The 20,078-nt window shown below is 35.5% G+C and overlaps 1 protein-coding gene and 1 non-coding gene across 11 annotated transcripts in view; one reads left to right on the forward strand and one right to left on the reverse strand.

Moving 5' to 3' along the window:
- The window catches only part of MLLT10 (MLLT10 histone lysine methyltransferase DOT1L cofactor), a 213,373-nt gene that overhangs the window by 85,709 nt on the left and 107,586 nt on the right, over positions 1 to 20,078 (forward strand). For 9 of the 10 annotated variants that reach the window (XR_009053102.1, XM_057730780.1, XM_057730771.1 and 6 more), the window contains 2 exons: positions 3,210 to 3,303; positions 5,509 to 5,604. Coding sequence is in view for 9 of the 10 variants with exons in the window: in XM_057730780.1 (XP_057586763.1) it covers positions 3,210 to 3,303; positions 5,509 to 5,604 (190 nt within the window). In the remaining variant the exon portion in view is untranslated. The remainder of the gene's footprint in view (positions 1 to 3,209; positions 3,304 to 5,508; positions 5,605 to 20,078) is intronic. The other variant, XM_057730775.1, reaches the window with a different exon arrangement.
- Positions 8,246 to 8,352, reverse strand: LOC130852899 (U6 spliceosomal RNA). Its single transcript, XR_009053599.1, has one exon. It is a non-coding gene; the product is annotated as a U6 spliceosomal RNA (small nuclear RNA).

The following is a 20,078-nucleotide window of genomic DNA, read 5'->3' on the forward strand; positions in this document are numbered from 1 at the left end:
AAACTTAGTGCAGTGCCTGAAATACTAGTAAGGATTTAATGGATGATAGCGTTTTATCACTGTCCGTGTTTCAAGAGGGGGAAAAACAGTCACCATCATTCTCTGTATTATAGTGTGACTATGCCTTAAAAAGTTACTTAGAAGTTTTTTAAAATAACGTATTCTCTTTTTATTTTGTTCATGTTGCCTTTCAATTTTTATCCATGAACATATTTTTTGCATAATTTTAATCACAGTTTAAATGTTTTCTGATAATTGTTTTCACAAAAAATTTTGGTGAGATGATACGGTCCATTAGCAACATAGAAATGGCTGCATTATATCCTATCAAATACTAGTATTTTATTTAATGTTTCACCAATTTTCAGACACATTGTTTCCAAATTGTTTTATAATATGTGGTGCTGTAAAGAACATTTTGTGCATTCAACAAACATAAATTTAGTTTCCGTAAAATAGTAACTAATGATAATTAATAGCTATTATGTATTGAGTATTTACTATGAAGTGGGCACAGTTCTATGGAGTTGGATTTCAGGGCAAAAAGTGAACATTATTATTGTTCTTAACATGCTAATAAATTTTTGGAGGCAGTGTAAATTGATACACTGTTTTTTTTTGAGCATAAAATTTCAGGAGCATAAATTATCCTGAAGCAAAGCATTCAGCATAATAGACAACAATTAAAAATAAAAGTTTGGTGGGACTTCCCTGGTGGTCCAGTGGTTAAGACTCCACACTTCCATTGCAGGGGGCATGGATTCCATCTCTGGTTGGGGAACTAAAATCCTGCATGCTGTGTGGCCAAAAATATATAAATAAAATAAAAAAAAAAAGTTTAGGAATAATTCATGTAGTTATTAATTTTAAGAATCAGTCTATATTTAGCAGCCAGTATAGGAACAGGCTTTATTTTTTGAGCTTTTAGTATGTGGATTTATGAAGTCCATTTTAGATTACTTTTTGGGAATGGAAAAGATTTAAAAAAAAAATATTTATTTGGCTGTGCTGGGTCTTAGTTGCAGCATGTGGAATCTTTAGTTGTGGCATGTGGGATCTAGATCCCTGACCAGGGATTGAACCTGTTGTGGCATGTGGGATCTAGGTCCCTGACCGGGGATCAAACCTGGGTCCACTGCTTTGGGAATATGGAGTCTTAGCCACTGGATCACCAGGGAAGTCCTATGGAAAAGACTTTTATTTCTTATAAATTCTCTTAATCAAAAAATGGGCAGAAGACCTAAAGAGACATTTCTCCAAAGAAGAAATACAGATGGCCACTAGGCACATGAAAAGATGCTCTCACATCAGTAATTATTAGAGAAATGCAAATCAAAACTACAATGAGGTACCACCTCATGCTGGTCAGAACAGCCATCGTTTAAAAGTCTACAAATAACAGGACTTCCGAGGTGGTGCAGTGGTTAAGAATCCACCTGCCAATGCAAGGGACACGGGTTTGATCCCTGCTCCAGGAAGATCCTACATGTGGTGGAGCAACTTAAGCCCATGCGCCACAACTTCTGTGCCTGCATGCCACAACTACTGAAGCCTGTGCACCTAGAGCCTGTGCTCCACAACAAGAGAAGCCACCACAATGAGGAGCCCGCAATGAAGAGTAGCCCCTGCTCACTGCAACTAGAGAAAGCCCGTGTGCAGCAACGAAGATCCAATGAGATCCAATGCAGCCAACAAATAAATACGTAAATAAATTTATTTAAAAAAATCTACAAATAATAAATGCTGGAGAGGGTGTGGAGAAAAGGGAACCCTCCTATACTGTTGGTGGGAATGTAAGTTGGTGCAGCCACTGTGGAAAACAGTATGGAGGTTCCTCAGAAAACTAAAACTAGAATTATCATAAGATTCAGCAGTCCTACCCCTGGGCATATATCCAGACAGAACTATAATTCAGAAAGATACATGCACTCCTATGTTCATAGCAGCACTATTCACAGTAGCCAAGACATGGAAACAACTTAAATATCCATCAACAAATGAATGGATAAAGAAGGAGTGGTACATGTATACAATGGAATATTACTCAGCCGTAAAAAAGAACAAAATAATGCCCTTTGCAGCAACACGGATGCAACTAGAGATTATCATACTAAGTGAAGTAAATCAGAAGGAGAAAGATACCATATGATATCACTTATATGTGGAATTTAAAGCATGACACAAATGAACCTATCTATGATACAGAAACAGAATCAGGGACATAGAAAATAGACTGGTGGTTGCCAAGGGGGGGGGGATGGGAGAGGGATGGATTGGGAGTTTCGGATTAGCAGTTGCAAACTGGTATACATGGGTAAACAGTAAGGTCCTACCGTATAGCACAGGGAACTATATTCATTATCCTGTGATAAACCATAATGGAAAAGAATATGTATATATATGTATAACTGAGTCATTTTGCTGTAGTATAGCAGTAATTAACACAACACTGTAATTCAGCTATACCTCAATAAATAATACATTTTTAAAAATTCTGATATTGTGCTTAAATTTCCAAAGATGAAAGACCTTTTTTGGGTATGAGATAACATATTAATGCTGTCATTTTGGAATGTTAAAAGGGGAAGGTCAAGTTGACAAGATGATGATTCTAAACTTTAGCACTTTTTTTTTTTTTTAAATATGAGTATCATAGCTTTAGGTTTCAATTCCATTTCTTCAATTGTTCAGACTAGAAAAACAGCTTACAATTTTCTTACCTACTGTACTATGCTATGACTTGAAGCTTTTTCCTTTTAACAGTAAGTGATTTTCACCCATGGGTGAATATCATCACATATCATGTCGGCCCTTTAGAGGCCTGGCCTTTCAAATTGTACCTGTGATACAGATTGGAAAAAATGAAATGAAGTGTTAAGTTTGGGGTGGTGGGGATATCTTAAAAGAAATTTAATGTATTTGGTGACATAAAACATGCATGAATTTTCATCCTTGTTAGAGATGGATGAAAAGTTTATTTTAAACCATGTATATAAGTTAAAAAATATATCAATCACAGGGTGGGATGAAATGTTCTTAGTCTCTGATAGAATAAAACCTTTTATTTTCCTTTTTTCTCTTAGGAGATGTACAGTTTTCTTATAAACCCTGCATGCTTGGAAGTGAATTTTGAGTTTTTTATATACACACACACGTACATATACACTATGGTTTGAAATTTTGTTGATATACTTAGCTTTTTTTTTCAGTGCTCAGTTTGCTGGACTACTTTGTGAAGAAGAGGGTAATGGTGCAGATAACGTCCAATACTGTGGCTACTGTAAATACCATTTTAGTAAGCTGGTAAGAATTTGTCTTGAATTTAATTTTAAAATGATAATAATTGTTAGTTTTGACAATAGTGTTGAGTCTTTTATAGAAAAGCCGTAATAGCCATTTCTTCTTTTGATTGTTTTTGCTTCAGATTAAGTGTGCTTACCATGTTCTTTGTTGGGAATTAAAAGCACTAGTAATTTTAAAAGATTTTGCTTTGCTTGGATTCATTTATAAAGGTGAATATTCTAGAATATTCTACTTTAGAATATATATTAATGGTTAATAGTAAATGTTGGTATATATTTAGTAGAAAATACAAATGTGTAAAGACCTCTTTATAATTTGCCTGTTTTCAGTAAATTTTTGACATTTGATTATGTATTTTGTGATTCTCTCTCACTTATTTCTCATCTTTTTGCTTTATTACTATTATCCCTTTTATTATTTATTTTCATTTTTATTTACTTGGAGATAGTAAACCTGAAACAAGGCTCTTTTGTAACTTCTTGGTTAAAGATCTTGAGAAAAATATATTTGAATACAACGTTGGGAATATTTTAGATTTGATCAGTCTTTACTGTCACATAGTAGCATGGATGAGTTAGTGCTATTTGATTAACCATTACATATTTTGTGTCCATGTTCCTTTGATGGATCAATATTTCCTTAATGTCCCATTGTCTATTACTCAGTCTTTAGTGATAACAGATTTGTATTCTGAAAATTTAAGGTTTCTTTATTTTTCTTCAGTCTCGTTATTTTTTTTTAATTTAATTTATTTATTTATTATTTTTTTGGGGGTACACCAAGTTCAATCATCTGTTTTTATACACATATCCCTGTATTTCCTCCCTCCCTCGACTCCCCGCCAGCCTTCCTCGAGTCCCCCCCATCCTCCCCCGCCCAGTCCTCTAAGGTATCTTCCATCGTCGAGTTGAACTCCCTTTGTTATACAACAACTTCCCACTGGCTATCTATTTTACAGTTGGTAGTATATATATGTCTGTGCTACTCTCTCGTTTCGTCTCTCGTTATTTTTTATTGTTACCTTTCCCTTGTAAATAGGGCTATCTTTCTTATTTTAAAAATAAACAGTATCATTAGGGGCCCCTTTCTCATGAAGTGAGCAGCTCTTGACTCCAATATTCTGGTTCATGCATATAAAATTTTTAAGATTATGTATATATATATTGTTTAATATGGAAGACTGATTTATTTTAATGACTGTCAAAGAACACTGAAGTGTTCTAAGAGAGATTTTGAGATAGCAAAATTGGAAATTTGCTTTAGGATGTTAAAACCATATTGGAATCTTCATTTTCTAAATCAGAGTTGATATAGATAAAATGTAGAAATAATGAAAATGGATTTTGAACTTTGTGTAGATAGAATTTTTTCATTGTTAGTTATTAACATGCTATTATCCCATTTGGTGGTTGGGGGAAAAGTTTGTTTAATAATTTAATAAGATTATATAAGATCTATGTTTGCATGGAATTTGATCATCTTTTATAGTCATTTTTATCTAGTTTAAACTAATTAGTAATGGTACCACCAAGTTTTAACACCTCAAATAACTCATACTTTGTTATGAAACTGTGTAAGTATTTTAAACAGAAATGTGTAATACTTTTAGTAATGCTTTGAAAAATGCATGGATCTAATGCTGACATTTCCTTTCATTTTTTTTTTTTCTGTATGAATTGCAGAGATAAATTTTTAGAAAATTGTATGCCTTAATAGTGAAAGTATGAGATTAAAAGGCTTCTTACTTTTCCTAGTGGCATAAAGTAACTCTTCAAGTATTTTCTTTTCTTTGCTTCTGGTCTTGGCATCCTTTTTCAATATGGCATTCTCTATTTTTGGTTGAAACATCTTTTAATTTTTTAAACTAGACGTTGAAAACTGTTGTCAGTCTCTTTAATGAGGTGGTTTTGTAATATAGTGACAAATAAGCTACTGCTTATTTGAAAATAGAGTCTGTTTCCACACATTTTAATAAATGTACAAAAATATGGCATTAATGTTAGATTTAGGGTTAGCTTTTCTTTTATAATGCAATAGGTAATATATGAATCGTGTCTGAATTTGAGTATATAGTTTGAAATAGACTTTTTTTTCCCTTCCATAGACATTTTACAATACTTCACACTTGAATTGGTTTAAACCTAACAAAAAAGATTTAAAGTTTTATATACATATACCTATATGTATATATATTTTCTTTTTTAGAAAAAGAGCAAGCGGGGATCTAATAGGTCATATGATCAAAGTTTAAGTGATTCTTCCTCTCACTCTCAGGATAAACATCATGAGAAAGAGAAAAAAGTAAGTGGATTTGTTGTTGCTAAATATGTAGCACATCTACTTAATAGATTTTTTTTTCCTTTTTTAGATAAAATTAAGTTCTTGATAGCTGAATGAAAACATTGAAATATTGAAAAATTTTGGCTGGTACAGAGTATTAAGTCAAAGAGTAGGTTTAAAATAATATGCCATATTTGTGAATATGGTTGTACCCATTTCAACTGAAAATTTGAAATATTGAAAACTTGATTGAAGGCATGAGACAGATTTCTTGCATGTGTTTTTCTGGTCATCTTTTGAAGTCTTTGGGTAACTTTAGCAATAATGGTTTGTTACTAGATATTATTAACTGATTATTTCACATGTAAGTAAAAATCTCATCAGCCTTTTCCCTTTATAATATAGAACAGTTTTGAAGTTCTATATATTCTTGACTGTTTTTTCCCTCCCCCTCAGTGGTGCTAATGGTTTATTGTTATTTTTTTAGTGACCAAATGTCATACCATTTGTTTGAGAATATTCTATCTTTTAATTAAAACACTAAAAGCTTGCCTAATACTAATCTGTCTTCTTCTGACTTACCTGTTTTCTGCTTACATTTTTACTTATTATAAAGGATATGAGTAATTTTTAGTAAAATAATAATAAGTACTGTAGAATCATTCATAGGACACAATTGCCCACATAGGAAAAGGGTACTACTGTGAATTGTTTTAAACGAAGTGAAGATACAAAGGACTTCTTAAATATGAAAAGAATATTACTCTTAAACAATTGGTATAAACTAGTTTGGAAAATGTTTCTGCAGATTGTGTGAAAAACTAAATCACTTAACATTTTCATGTTTGTAAATACTTAGGATTTGGGCGCACAATTGAAATGTTAATTTTATTTAAAAACAAAATTGAATTTGGTTAGAATTTGTTTCATTTGTAAAGGTAAACATTTTGAAAGCTTAAACTTTGAGATTAATTTTCCAGTTATTAGTGAATAATAATTATAACTTTGTATTCTCCTTCAGAACATTTGTTAGGTTTATATATTTTTGGTAGATCTTAGGCAGCAGGTATGCCTATTCATTTTGAGTTCTTTAACAAAGTAGTTTTGTGATAGTGACAATATTAGGGTTCAGTTTTTCTGTTTATTGTTGCTTGCGTTGCTGATGAAAAATGGCAGATTTGGTTTACAAAAATGGCAATTTTTGTAACAAGCATCGTGAGATTTTATTTAAGCTTTTTAATCATGAATGAGGAAGTCTTAGGTAGGGCTTATTATAAATTGTGAAGAGGAAGTCATACCAATGCTGTTCTTACGTTCTACCATTTCATGAGCATTATCTTGTTTAAAGAAGTATTTGCTATATGACCATATTTATTTTAATATGTTATTTTTAAAGGACAATTATTAAATGTAGTACAGTGTTTAACAGATACAATACCGATGACTATATTTATTTATCAATCTTTTTTTCTCCCTTTAGGAATGAATTAAAGTTTTCATTTTATGAGTTTTTGCAGTTGTTGAATATAGATTAAAAAATAATGTATTTGGTCAAACTTGTTTAGCTTTAAATTCTAGCAGTTGGTATTTTCATTAATATGTAAATACTATTTGAATTTTACTTTTAGCACATACAAGCTTGATTTTGTTGTCAGACTTAAAAATGGATTTGTGCATTTTGTTTTCTAATTAAGATTTTCTGATAATCTATGAAGGCTGTGAGATAAACGAACTATAAATTTATTATTTTTGTTAGACTTGTTTCCTTGCCTTAGGAATATTTGTGAAGGGACTTTTTTATTATGATATGATATTAAGTGATAATACAGCTGTAAAGATTGGGGGTTATAGACTATCTTAAGCTCTTCATCCCTCCTTAGCTCTTCTAAGATTTTAACATATCTTGAAAATATGCATATCATGTTATAAAATGTTTTGACAGGTACTACTTATAATCTATTTGGATTTTAGTATTTTAAAATATTATATATCATGAACTAAATTTTGGTGATGTTCATAAGGTGTGTTAGAATCATGTTCCCTGTGAGTTCTTTTATCTGTGTTCATTTTAGCACATACTAAGTTATCAGTAAGTGATGATAAAGAATATTTAATACTAAATATTGTATTACCCAACTCACTTATTTTAAAATGAAATCAATTTATAAGTTAACTTTTTACATATAACTATAAAAAAATTTAAAAATATTGGGTTGGTCAAAAAGTTCGTTCAGGTTTTCCTTAAGACACAACAAACCCGAAGGAACTTTTTGGCCAACCCAATACTTAACCTTTGCTTTCCAGAGAATTTCTGTGTGGCTCAAGATATATTACTCCGGTTAGATATTAACTGTGAAATGCCAGCAAGGAGAGAGGAAAAATTAATGGTGAGATATAACTTTGAATAAGGGACAGTTTCTATAAAAATTAAAAAACTGGCATATATATTTTTTTTATTGTTTATCTTTCCATTTTATTACTTTTTTTTTCTTAAGCTCTTTATTGGAATAGAATTGCTTTACACTTTTGTACCAGCTTTTGAGGTACACCAAAGTGAATCAGCTGTATTTATACATATATCCCCGTATCCCCTCCCTCCCGAGACTCCATCCCACCCTCCCTGTCCTCGCCCTCTAAGGCATCACCCATCATCGAGTTGATCAAAAATATGGAACGCTTCACGAATTTGCGTGTCATCCTTGCACAGGGGCCATGCTAATCTTCTCTGTATTGTTCCAATTTTAGTATATGTGCTGCCGAAGCGAGCACAGCATATGTATTTTCAAAAGAATCAGAGTACATGTTTGAAATGAATGAAGAGCTCTGTATAGTACAGGAGGGACTTAATCATGAAATAATTTGCGTCATGAATTATTGTTTAGGAAGAATATCTTCTAAGACTATTAATGTTCATTGTAAATAGAATCTTTTTAATTGTCTTTTTAAAATTTTAATTAATTAATTAATTTATTGGCTGCATTGGGTCTTTGTTGCTGCATGCAGGCTTTCTCCAGTTGTGGTGAGCGGGAGCTACTTTTCTCATTGTGGTGGCTTCTGTTGTTGTGGAGCATGGACTCTAGGCACGTGGGCTTCAGTAGTTGTGGCATGTGGGCTCAGTAGTTGTGGCACACAGGCTTAGTTGCTCTGTGGCATGTGGGATCTTCCTGGACCAGGGATCAAACCCTTGTCCCCTGGATTGGCAGGCAGATTCTTAACCACTGCTCCATGAGGAAAGTCCCAGAATTTTTTTTTTTTAAGCCTGGTGTTTCTGCGTTTACAGAAGCACTGCCATAGAGTGAGACATGGGCAAGATTTAGGGAATGGAGAGGCATGTCAGACTTGGAGACATGTGAAATCAGTGGTTATTTATTGCATTTAGATAATCTGTAGCAGTTCATTTGATCAGTTTTTCTTCTTCCCACTCATCAATGCAAATTTATAATATAACAGTAGTATAGTATTATACTATATTATACTTACAATACAATAATTTAGAATGTTTGGTGGGGCTGAAGAGTGACGGGAGATGAGACTATTAAGAAGGGGTTATTTCATGAAGAGTTTTATAAGTACTGCTAGTTTTATCCTTCATTCTGGGGTATTGGGCAGCCAGCCAGAAGGATTAACATCTTTTTTTTTTTAACTTTTGATTTTGCAGTAATTTTACACTTTTGAGAAAACTTGCAGAAATACTAAAACAAACAAAAAAACTGGGAAAGAATTCCAGAAAGTTCCTAAAGGAAAAACGTGAATGTGCCAGGCTCAGGCATCTGTTTATGTAGCACTTACATTGTATTAGGTATTATAAATAATCAACAGATGATTTAAAATATATGGGAGGATGTATAGGCTATATGCGAATATTATGCCATTTTTTACCTGTTTTTTTTTTTTTTTTTTTATGGCGCATGGGCTTAGTTGCTCCGTGGCCTGTGGAATCTTCCCAGAGCAGGGCTCGAACCCATGTCTCCTGCCTTGGCAGGAGGATTCTTTACCACTGCGCCACCTAGGAAGTCCTATGCCATTTTTTATAAAGGACTATAGCATCTGTGGACCTTGGTATTGTCAAGGGGTCCTGGAACCAATCCCTCTTGAATATTGAGGGAGGATTGTATGTACTTTGGATTTAATGCTAAAGAAGTTGTTGAGAAGAAATTTCTGTGTAACGGTGGAGAAACAAAGCTAAGTGAAATTGTTGATGAAATAAAGTAGGTATGAGGAAGTATAGATAGAGATCTTTTTAAATAATCTCAGATATGAAGAAGAGGAGAGAAATAAAGCAATACTTGGAGAAATGTGTGAGATTAAGCTATGGTAATGGACAAAGAAGAATAATCTTATTCCTTGTTGTGGTGAGGGACAGGAGGGGTGGAAGAGAAGAGGTGGTGTGTATGTGAGTAACTTTGGTACCCGAAAACTTGGGTTCGCCTCTTGGTGGGTTTTGAGCCAAAAGACACAACCAAGTCAAAGATTGGGAGAGGGAATGATTTATTTTCAGCAAGTAAGGAGAACACTGGTGATCTCTCCCAAGGTGGTATCTCTTCAGACAGCAAAACTGGGGATGTTTTAAGCCGAGGGGTACATGCATATTCATGAAGGAGCTTGCGCAGAGGAGAATTCAGCATAGAATTGGGGCAGATGCTGACAGAGTCCAAGCTTTAGTTGATTGAAGTCAATGGCATCATCACTCTGTCCTCAACCGGGGTGAGGGCCTTAGTTCCTGCAGAACTCAAGACAGGTATCAGATTGTTATGTATATCCCTTGAGTCCCTTGAGAAGGAACTAGGACTCTGTTTTATTTTTGAACTATTGTTTCCTGACTGCATTTCCTTTGTTCCTGTATTTCCCTCATTTCCTTTAAGTTCATTAATTATGGAGACCTGATCAAGGGCAAGCATTGTGGCCAGGCTTAGATCACAAAATGGCTTAGGCCAGAAATGGCTTCTCTTATGTCAAGAAAGCCATTCCTGGTTCTCTTTCTTCAGAACTCTCTACCCTATCTGCCTACAACTTGGTCACCTGGATAATGGAGCAGAGAAAGTAGATGAGGGCAGAATCCTAGGGGAGATATTGTTAGGGAGATTGGGTATTAGGATAAGGAAACAAGTTGTTTTCAAGTCTTTAAAGTGAACCTAGGGAATAGGGGCATATAGGTTTGGAGGAAGTTTTGGAGCCAGGGGCCTGGAAGAACTCAGTGAGGTTCCAGGAACAAGTAAGAGAGTGAGTCAGCTGCAAGGTTGTGAAGAAAGAATAGATCGTAGTGGTTTAATATTTCATTGGTCTGTTTTGGCATTAGTTGTTGGGAGACAGTTCTCCATGGGTCTCTCACATTTGTACACATCTTGTGAGTAGAGGCCTTGACTGCCTTTGTTTATCTTTTCAAAGTTTTTATGTAATGAATAGCCTTGGAAAATGGAGGCACCATCCAGAGCAAGGGCAGATTTGCATATAGCCTTGGAAAATACAGAGATAATCTCTCTTTCAGGGGTAGTTAGCTGGCATGCTTACTGTTCAGAAATGGGTTCCATAAGCCCAAGGTTCCTCTCCTTAAGTGCAGCCCACTGTGTGTGCAAGTGTCATCTGGCCTCCTTCAGGTCATCCTGTCAGAATTGGGGGTTGGGGAATGATGCAAATGCTGACACTGGCTACTGCTGTTGCTATGACTAATGGAGCCCCTTGTGTCCAACTCAGGAGTCTTGTGCCTTCTTCCAGCACCCATGAAACTGGTGGGTTGTTAGTTTGCAAGTACAGTAAGGTCTTAGACCTTTCAATTTTGGGGGCACAAGATGTGATTATAGGCATACTAAAGGAGAATCTAAGTGAAAGCCTTGCAAATGAGAATGTTTGGGGACCCTGAGGGTTGTCCACATAGGATTGGCCTTATCTGTTCAACACACCCACTCTAGTGGTCAGTAGTATTGGGATACTGTAGTTGAAGGTCTTAGCAAAGGTCACAAGGAGTAGGGAAGAGTTGCCTAAAGAAAAAAAATGGGCAAACAAAAACAGAATAATGAGCAGACATAAATGATAGAGCCAGAATTTAAGACCAAGTGACTGACTCCAAAGCCTGTGGATCTTTTTTTCATAAGTCTTTCTGCCTTTTACTTGGAAGTTTAATAATCACATTTCTTTAAAAGTTAGATAAATCAGATGTATTACAAATTGAACTTTTTTTGGTCTTAGTACAAATGGTGAAGTTTTCACATGTTCTAAAAAGAATGCTAATACATAGAATCTCTTATGAATCCTCTACTGTGTTCCAGAAAGTTCTTACTTAGACTAGTGTTTGGGAGAAGAGGTTTATAAAGAGCTTGTAACTTAGAAGGGAGAGATTTCTTGTCAAAAGAGGATAAACAGCCAAAGTTACAGGAAGATGTGAATAGTCTTTTTAAAATTTTGCTTGAATTCAAATATTCAAGATAAACATTAATACAGTTTGCATCAATTAAATACCATGCCCACGAAATGGAATTTTATGACTAATTGAATTGGCTGAGGGCTAATTTCCTTATTCAGTAGAGTTACTGTCTTTTCTAAGGTTGAGATTACACATAAAGTGAAGACTTCATTTAGGTCTTCAGAAGTATATTCCATCTCTCTTAGAATCATAGCATTATGGTGACTATAACAGATTTTTCCATTAATAGTAAAAATATTTGTGAATATATTTAATTCCTATGTCACACTAATTTTCTTTTCCATAGATGAAAAAATAGGGTCATTAATGTTTAGTTGAATTTAACAAATGTTTATGAACCGTCTACTTTATATATTCCATATCCAAATATTTTCTCTTGTCCCAATAATGTTCTTTGTAGCTGATTTGAAAGAAATTGATCCAGGATTCAATCAAGTATCAAACACTGCATTTAGTTACATCTCTTTAGTTTACTAGTGCTCAGACTTTTCTGCCTTTCACAGTGTTGACATTTTTGAAGGTTCCATACTAGTTGTTTTGTAGCATGTCCCACAACTGGAATTTGTCTCTTTCATTTCCTTTGGATTAGATTTATGTTAAGTGTACTTAATAGAAATACCACATAAGGGACTCGCCTAGTGGTGCAGTCGGTAAGAATCCGCCTGCCAATGCAGGGGACACGGGTTCAAGCCCTGGTCCAGGAAGATCCCTCCCACATGCTGCAGAGCAGCTAAGCCCTTGCGCCACAGCAACTGAGCCTGCGCTCTAGAGCCCTTGAGCCACAACTACCAAAGCCTGCACACCTAGAGTCAGTGCTGTGCAACAAGAGAAGCCACGGCAATGAGAAGCCCATGCTCAGCAACCAAGAGTAGCCCCTACTAGCCACAACTAGAGAAAGCCCAAGCGCAGCAACGAAGACCCAGTGTAGCCAATAAACCTACCAACAAACAAACTTTATTTAAAAAAATGCCACGTAAGTGGTGTACTGTTCAGCATTTTTTTTGCTATCATCTTATCAGATTCTTTCAGTGGGGAGAGTATTTAGAAACCATTTCTCTTTAGAGTAGGTCCCTTTTCTAGAATGGACCCCTACCTGGAAAGTTAATTTGAGACATCATTTCAGCCCTTCTTAAAGGAGGCTGCTTGCATTTATCTGGTATTGGCCTTTGCAAAACCCTTTCTTGTTTGAGCTGCTGTCCTCATATTGGCCCTTAGTGCTTTGCAGTGGATACGTTGATGATTTTGCGGTTTTCTTGTGTCTTCCTCCCTCCCCTCACAGATGCTGTTACCATGCAGATCTTGTAGTTCTTTGTTCCACTCTGTTTGTATTTTGGGGTTCATGGAAGTACTTTGACACTTGGTTTTGTTGTAAAATGTTATTCCGTGGGTTTTTGGTTTTCCTAAATTGTCTGCTTTTATATGGGGATTTAGAGAGATTGAGAAACTACTCTGTTGCCACCATCTTCCCTTTGTTAATTTCTTGTTTTTTTTAAAAGAAAATCTCTTATTGTATCTTCTTTTATTGTCTGTTTATAATGACTATTGACTTTTATGTGTTAATCTTATATATCAATTACCTTATTGTTCGAGGTAGTAGTAGTACAAAGTACTTTTACAATACTTTACTGTTTTACGAATCCTTTGTGACATAACAATTGTATTTTAAAAGCAAGTGATTTTGTTTGGTTTGTTTCTGCTATTCCCTATTTTCAAACTGAAAAAACAATCTCAGTCTTAGTTGTAGCATTACAGTTAAGTGGGTGAATGGATGAAGAAAATATAAATAGTATATAGACAGAATGTATTAATATAAGCAGTTTGGGACAGCTCTGCAACTACTTACACTTCTCTGCGTGAGCTTGTTTCAGTTCTTTTATGATAGTGATAATGACAAGGGCCCCAGGTTTCTCTCTCTCTCTAGTAGTTATCACCCCTAATTTTTTAAATGGTAAAATATATGCAACATAAAATTTACTATTTAAACCATTTTTAAATGTGCAGTTCAGTGCCATTAAATACATTTATATTGTTGTGCACCCATCACCACCATCTATCTGCAGAATTCTTTTCATCTTGCATAATTGAAACTCTACCAGTAAGCAATAACTCCCCCCCCCCCCACTCCCCCTCCAAACCCCTGGCAGCCACTATTCTACTTCGTGTTTTTAGGAATTTGATTACTCTAGATTTCTCATATAAGTGGAATATTCTGTTACATGTGTATGCCACATTTTGCTTATTCATTTATCTGTTGATGGAGACTTGGGTTGCTTCTGCGTTCTAGCTGTTGCCAATGAATAATGCTGCTGTGAGCATGGGTGGGTACACAATCTCTCTTTAAGACCCTGCTTTCAGTTCTTTTGGGTATATACCCAGAAGTTGAATTACTGGATCACGTGGTGATTCTGTGTTTAATTTTTTGAGGAACCCCGCTATACTGCTTTCTGCAGCAGCTGTACCATTTTACATGTCTACTGACAAGGGTTCGAGTTTCTCTACATCCTTGCCAACATTTATTTTTTGTTTTTACTTTTCTCTGTAGTAGTTTTGTTCCTTCATTATGATGTTATTTTGTCTTTGACTTTATTTTCTTGGGGATGATTATTGTTAAACTTTGTCTCATAGTTGCATTAGAGGAAAAGTGATAGGAGTATATTCAAATGTAAATTTTTATTGACTTAGTGTGAAGACCACAGTTAAATAAGTTAAATAGCCGCATGTGGCAAGTAGATACCATATTGGACAGCATGGCTCTAGAAAATAATGAGAGCCTCGTCGTTCATGTTTACAGTTTCTGGATAAATATTAGGGTTACTTTGTTTAAATTATGAAGTTCAGTTTCTTATTTTGTTTATTACTTCATTATGAAGTGAATTACTCTCAAATATGGGAATCACATGGGCACTAAAAAGTTTTAGGTTCAACCAGTAATAGGTAAGGAATTACTTTGTACTAAGTCTTCCACGTAACCAGTAGACTGGAAGGTTTTTGTGATAAAAAACTATGGATATAATAATAATTTTTTCTTAATTGATGAATTATTAAATGAATCTGCTTAGAGGATAGTTACCTATTATGATTCTGTATGGTAAAATCAATCACTCAGTTGACGTTTTTACTGACTAAATTGTTATATAGGGCTATTTTTTTTTACACCTTAATTGTCATATGTAACTACAGCTGAATTTTTTTTTTAAAGATGTGAAGTGGTAGTGGTTTCTGAAGTTGAGTACTACTGGCTTAGGTTAGGCTGAATGGTTAAAATAAATATACAGGTGAGTCAGAGTGAGATTGGTCCAGTGAGAGGAGAATAAAGTCCTTGTGGAAATTTGGCAGAAGTTTCCTGTGAAGCAGTAGGAAATGCTAAATGAAAGAAGTGTTATTTTGGAAACGTTTTGAATGTTGTCATTGATTTTTCTTAAAGAGATAGAAGGAGACAGTGTTCTCAATAACATGGACAGTATCTTCAGAGTACAAAAGCTAGAAACTACAAAAGCTAATACAAAAGCTAGAAAGCTGAAAACTCCAGTATTTTGAACATGGAGAAGGTAGTTTGTTGAAAAGATGGGGTAGGGGAATAAGAATGATAAACATGAAAATATAGTTTGGGGCCATTTATGTCAATTTCAGTAAGAGGTGTTTGCATTTAATAGTGGTATGAGGAAGATTATTCACTCAGTTTTGTTTTGTTTTTTAATAAATTTTATTTATTTATTTATTTATTTATTTATTTATTTATATTGGCTGCGTTGGGTCTTTGTTGCTGCATGTGGTATGCAGGCTTCTCACTGCGGTGGCTTCTCTTGTTGCAGAGCGTGGGCTCTAGGCTTGAGGACTCAGTAGTGGTGGCTCGTGGGTTCTAGAGCACAGGCTCAGTAGTTGTGGCCCATGAGCTTAGTTACTCCATAGCATGTGGGATCTTCCTGGCCCAGGGCTCAGACCCATGCCCCCTGCATTGGTGAGAGGATTCTTAACCACTGCACCACCAGAGTAATCCAGTTCACCCAGTTTTGTATGAGGGGACAGAATTTGTGAACTATGATGACTGATAGTTTGGTTTATAACATTTATCTAAGTTTTATATATTTGTTTTCCCCATTGAAACAGTGGAATTTCTCCATAAATCTTTGTCTTATTCACCTTTGTATTATCAGCATGTGTACTGAATAAGTAAATAATTTTACTTAATAAGTGGTTGAAATAAGGAGGCCAGTTTGTAGAATGATGATGATGACAGCAGAGCAAGCAGTAACTAACATGTCTCTAGTATTTACTGTATATGAGACGTTGCTCTAAGTGCTTTACATGTGTTAACTCATAGACTCCCCAGCAACCAACTTGTGTGGGAAGTACTGTTACTGTTATTATTACTTTTTTATATTTATTTTTTATTTATTTGGTTTTTTACAGATATGAAAACTATGCCATAGAAGTTTAACAGCTTACACAAACTAATAGTGAATAAGATAGAGCCAAATGTGAACCCACATAGTCTGGCTCCCGAGTCCATGCTCTTTAACCTCCATATTATGCTGCTTAAGCTTGTTAGCTTGAATCAGATGAAAAGTAATGAAGTCTAAACTGAGTTTAATAGCTACATGAATGGAAAGATATAGGAAATGATTTTTAAGGAATGAAGCAATAAAATCTGTAAGGCCTGGGATTTGATTGGTAGTAGTAGGGCAAGGGGGAAAGTGCATTGTAGGTGACGGGTGGTTACAGGCTGTCTTCACTAGGGACACACTATCATAAGTAGAAGTAGGGCCTTGAGGAAAAAGTAAATATTATAATTACTCATTATAATGAGTGAACATTATAAACAGGAGGAACTGATAATTCTGATTTTAGTCATTAAGTATAGTGGAATGGGAAACATTTTAAAGGCAGAAGTGTGAAATTGGAGTTTGAGATGGATTAGGCTAGATGTATATTTGATTCAATTAAGTGAAATTATTATTTTAAGAATTGTAAATTGTGATTAATATTATAAAATGAGGAGATTGATTTGATAGTAAAAATGAAGAGTTATCAGAAAGACTTACATGAGGAGGCTTTGCTTGGACTGAGGTATTGGCACATTAGACGTAACAGAAGGGAAAAACAATTTGTTCGAATCATTCTACCCATTGTCTTCACACAAGCTTTGGATTTTTTTTTTAAACATTATTCTGTGTGCTTCAGTTATTCTTTTGTCAAATAATGATGCTCTTCAGTTTTCATTTTCCTCTTCTTACTTCATCTCAATTCAAGTTCAGCACTTGGTTCTGGCTTTTTAATAAAGCTAGACTTTGTCTTGTGTGACTCACACTGTATCTCTTGCTTTGAATATCTTTTATGCAATTTTCTTATCTTTTCATTTCACTTTTTTACTACCAGTTGTCATTAGTATATGTCTAACTACCAGGCTATATTGTGGTTTGTTGTTGTTGTTGTTGTTGTTGTTTGTTTTTGGCCACACACGTGCCATTCAGGATCTTAGTTCCCTGACCTGGAATCAAACCCGTGCCCCCTGAAGTAGATGTGTGGAGTCCTAACATTGAACCGCCAGGGAATTCCCTATATTGTTTTAAAACTGATCCTTATCTTTTTTACTGTTTTTTCCACGGTGCCTAATATGGTTTCTTGAACACATGTGAAATGCTCGCTTTTTAAACAAACCCAGAATTTTAAGTATGGGGGTAATGAAATAAAAGTAGTATTATTGACAGCTTTTGAGTATTTAAGTTGGGAGGAATTATAGTTTTAGTTGCATTGACTATAATGTAGTAGTTACATATACATTTATAGGAATATGAAACTGGAGTACAGGATGTTAATGGAGTAAGTGGACTCTGCTGAGGTCATGAAAAGAGATAATCTCTGATGAGGCATTAAGAAGGGATGGTAAGGACTTTTATCTCTGGAAGAAGAAAAGGATTTAGTATTAAATGCTGCATAATGGCTATACTTGTTAATCAGGCAGAGAGAAGTTAAAGTGAACATTAAATCAGTTGTTATTCATTCCTTTGTGCGTTTACATAGCTTGTTTCCCTGACTTTTTCAGCCTCTAGACTCTGGCCACATTCCTTGCTTCATGGCCCACTTCTCATTAAAGCACCATTGCAGCTTTCGGATCAGTCTTCCTCAGTCATATCTTCCATTGACTCTCTCCTTCTGCCTCCTTCTTTCACTTTTAAGGATCCCTGTGATTACGTTGGGGCCTGCTGGATAATCCAGGATAAGTAAATATATTTGCAAAGTGCCTTTTGCCATATAAGGTAACATATTTACAGATTCTGAGGATTTAGGGTTTAGACATCTTTCAGTACCATTATTTTACCTTCCACAGAAGTATTGTCTGGTACTATGAGAATGGCCTGAATTCTGCCTACTAGTGCAATGATGACATGTATTTTTGGATCAGTTTGACAGGTACTGATGTTGAATAGCTTCTGCAACCCAGTGCATATCATTTGGTTTCAGTTTAGTTGAACCAGTCAGTGAACCAAGCTCAGTGTTGAAGGGAAGCTCTGTGAATTGATTCCCACATTAAGCCAACACCTTTGCATCAGGTGACAGAACAGAGGTAGCTGCCACTTTTTAATATGAAGCTGAGATGCTGATGGGACCAGGCCAGTTGTATTCTTGAATATACCATTTCCATTTGACAAGTGAGGAATTTTGGGCCCTTGCTACATTGTTAGTCGTTAAGTCTAACTTAATATTAGACATCATAGGCTGGAGAGTCATATTGTTCCATGGGTCTAGTTTTGACAAGGGCCCACTAGCAGGCTAATAGCTGCTTTTCAAAAAGAGGTGTACCTGATAGCTGTGTCAGGAAGGCATCAAATCTAGAACCCCAGTGGGTGCCTCTGGGTAGAGGCTCTTTGCCAGAATCTCAAATTAGCAAAATCGTCAGCCACAGAAACTTGTAGCTCAAATGTGTAATGAGGATTGTGGGGCCCTAAAGGTAGAGAGTATTAGCTTCCTTATTCCCATCGTGAATCTGTCCACTGATGCTGGTGCCTTTTTCTTCCATAGGTCCAGATACGGTAGTGATTTGTGTGACAGATGCATAAACATTTGTGTCCCTCTCTCCAGATTCTCCAGCATACTTGGATGAGCGCCTGTGGTCACTAATTGATTTCTCCTTGAGGCTGGGAAACCTTATCCTTGTCTCTAATCATTTTTCTTCTTAAAGTAACTGTGATCACCTTAAAGGCTGAGGAGGTTGAGGAAGAGTGAGAGTGAGAGATTGTGGGGTTAGAGAATGGCTCCACACTATTAAAGTCACCTTTGTGTTTACTTTCAAGTTTCAAAGGCATGACGGCCGCTGGTGGGTCAACCAAATAAATTTCCCATGTTTTCAGCATTTGCAGTGCTCTATATTGTGATGTCCTCATGGGTGACACCATTTATTTCGGCCCTGGGAACCCCTTGATTCAGCAGCCAGTTTGCACCCTCTGTGATCAGTTTGATCTTTATACTGTAAATGCTTTATTAGTATTGTAAATACAACCTGGGGCATCAAGAGCCTAAATACTACTCAAAGTCTCAACTATAATTTCCCATGGGTGTTGGTCTGTCTCTGGGAAATCTCCCTGAGGGGACCAAAGCTGCCTAGTAGCAATCAGGATACACTGCAAAAATATCTGAAGTCTCTTATTGTTGTCTCTAAATGAATTTAAAGTTGGCAGGATAGGTCACAGGAGGTATTGAGCTGTGAGACAGCCCAGCTGTTGCCATTCTTCCTTAACATACATTAAGGCATTTTCCAAGCCAACCAGAGTTCCTGTGATTCACCTTGTTTCTGCCCATAGTGATTGCTTGCCAGTTTCCCTCCTTTCATGCTCTGTGTGGGTGAGTGGCTCTGTAATTGTTATCTGAAAAGGGTTAGACCCTTCTGTCCACTGAGGATGAATCTTAGTACTAGTTATTATTATGGTAGGGTGGCACTGAAGCCGACTGCCAGATTGGTGAGGAAATCCTCCTATCTGAATAGTTTTTTTTTTTTAATTTTTTACAATTGAAGTATAGTTGATGTACAATATTATGCATGTTGCAGGTGTACAATATAGTGATTTACAGTTTTTAAAAA

The sequence above is a fragment of the Hippopotamus amphibius genome, chromosome 4, assembly GCF_030028045.1.
Source record: "Hippopotamus amphibius kiboko isolate mHipAmp2 chromosome 4, mHipAmp2.hap2, whole genome shotgun sequence".
Taxonomy (NCBI): Eukaryota; Metazoa; Chordata; class Mammalia; order Artiodactyla; family Hippopotamidae; genus Hippopotamus; species Hippopotamus amphibius.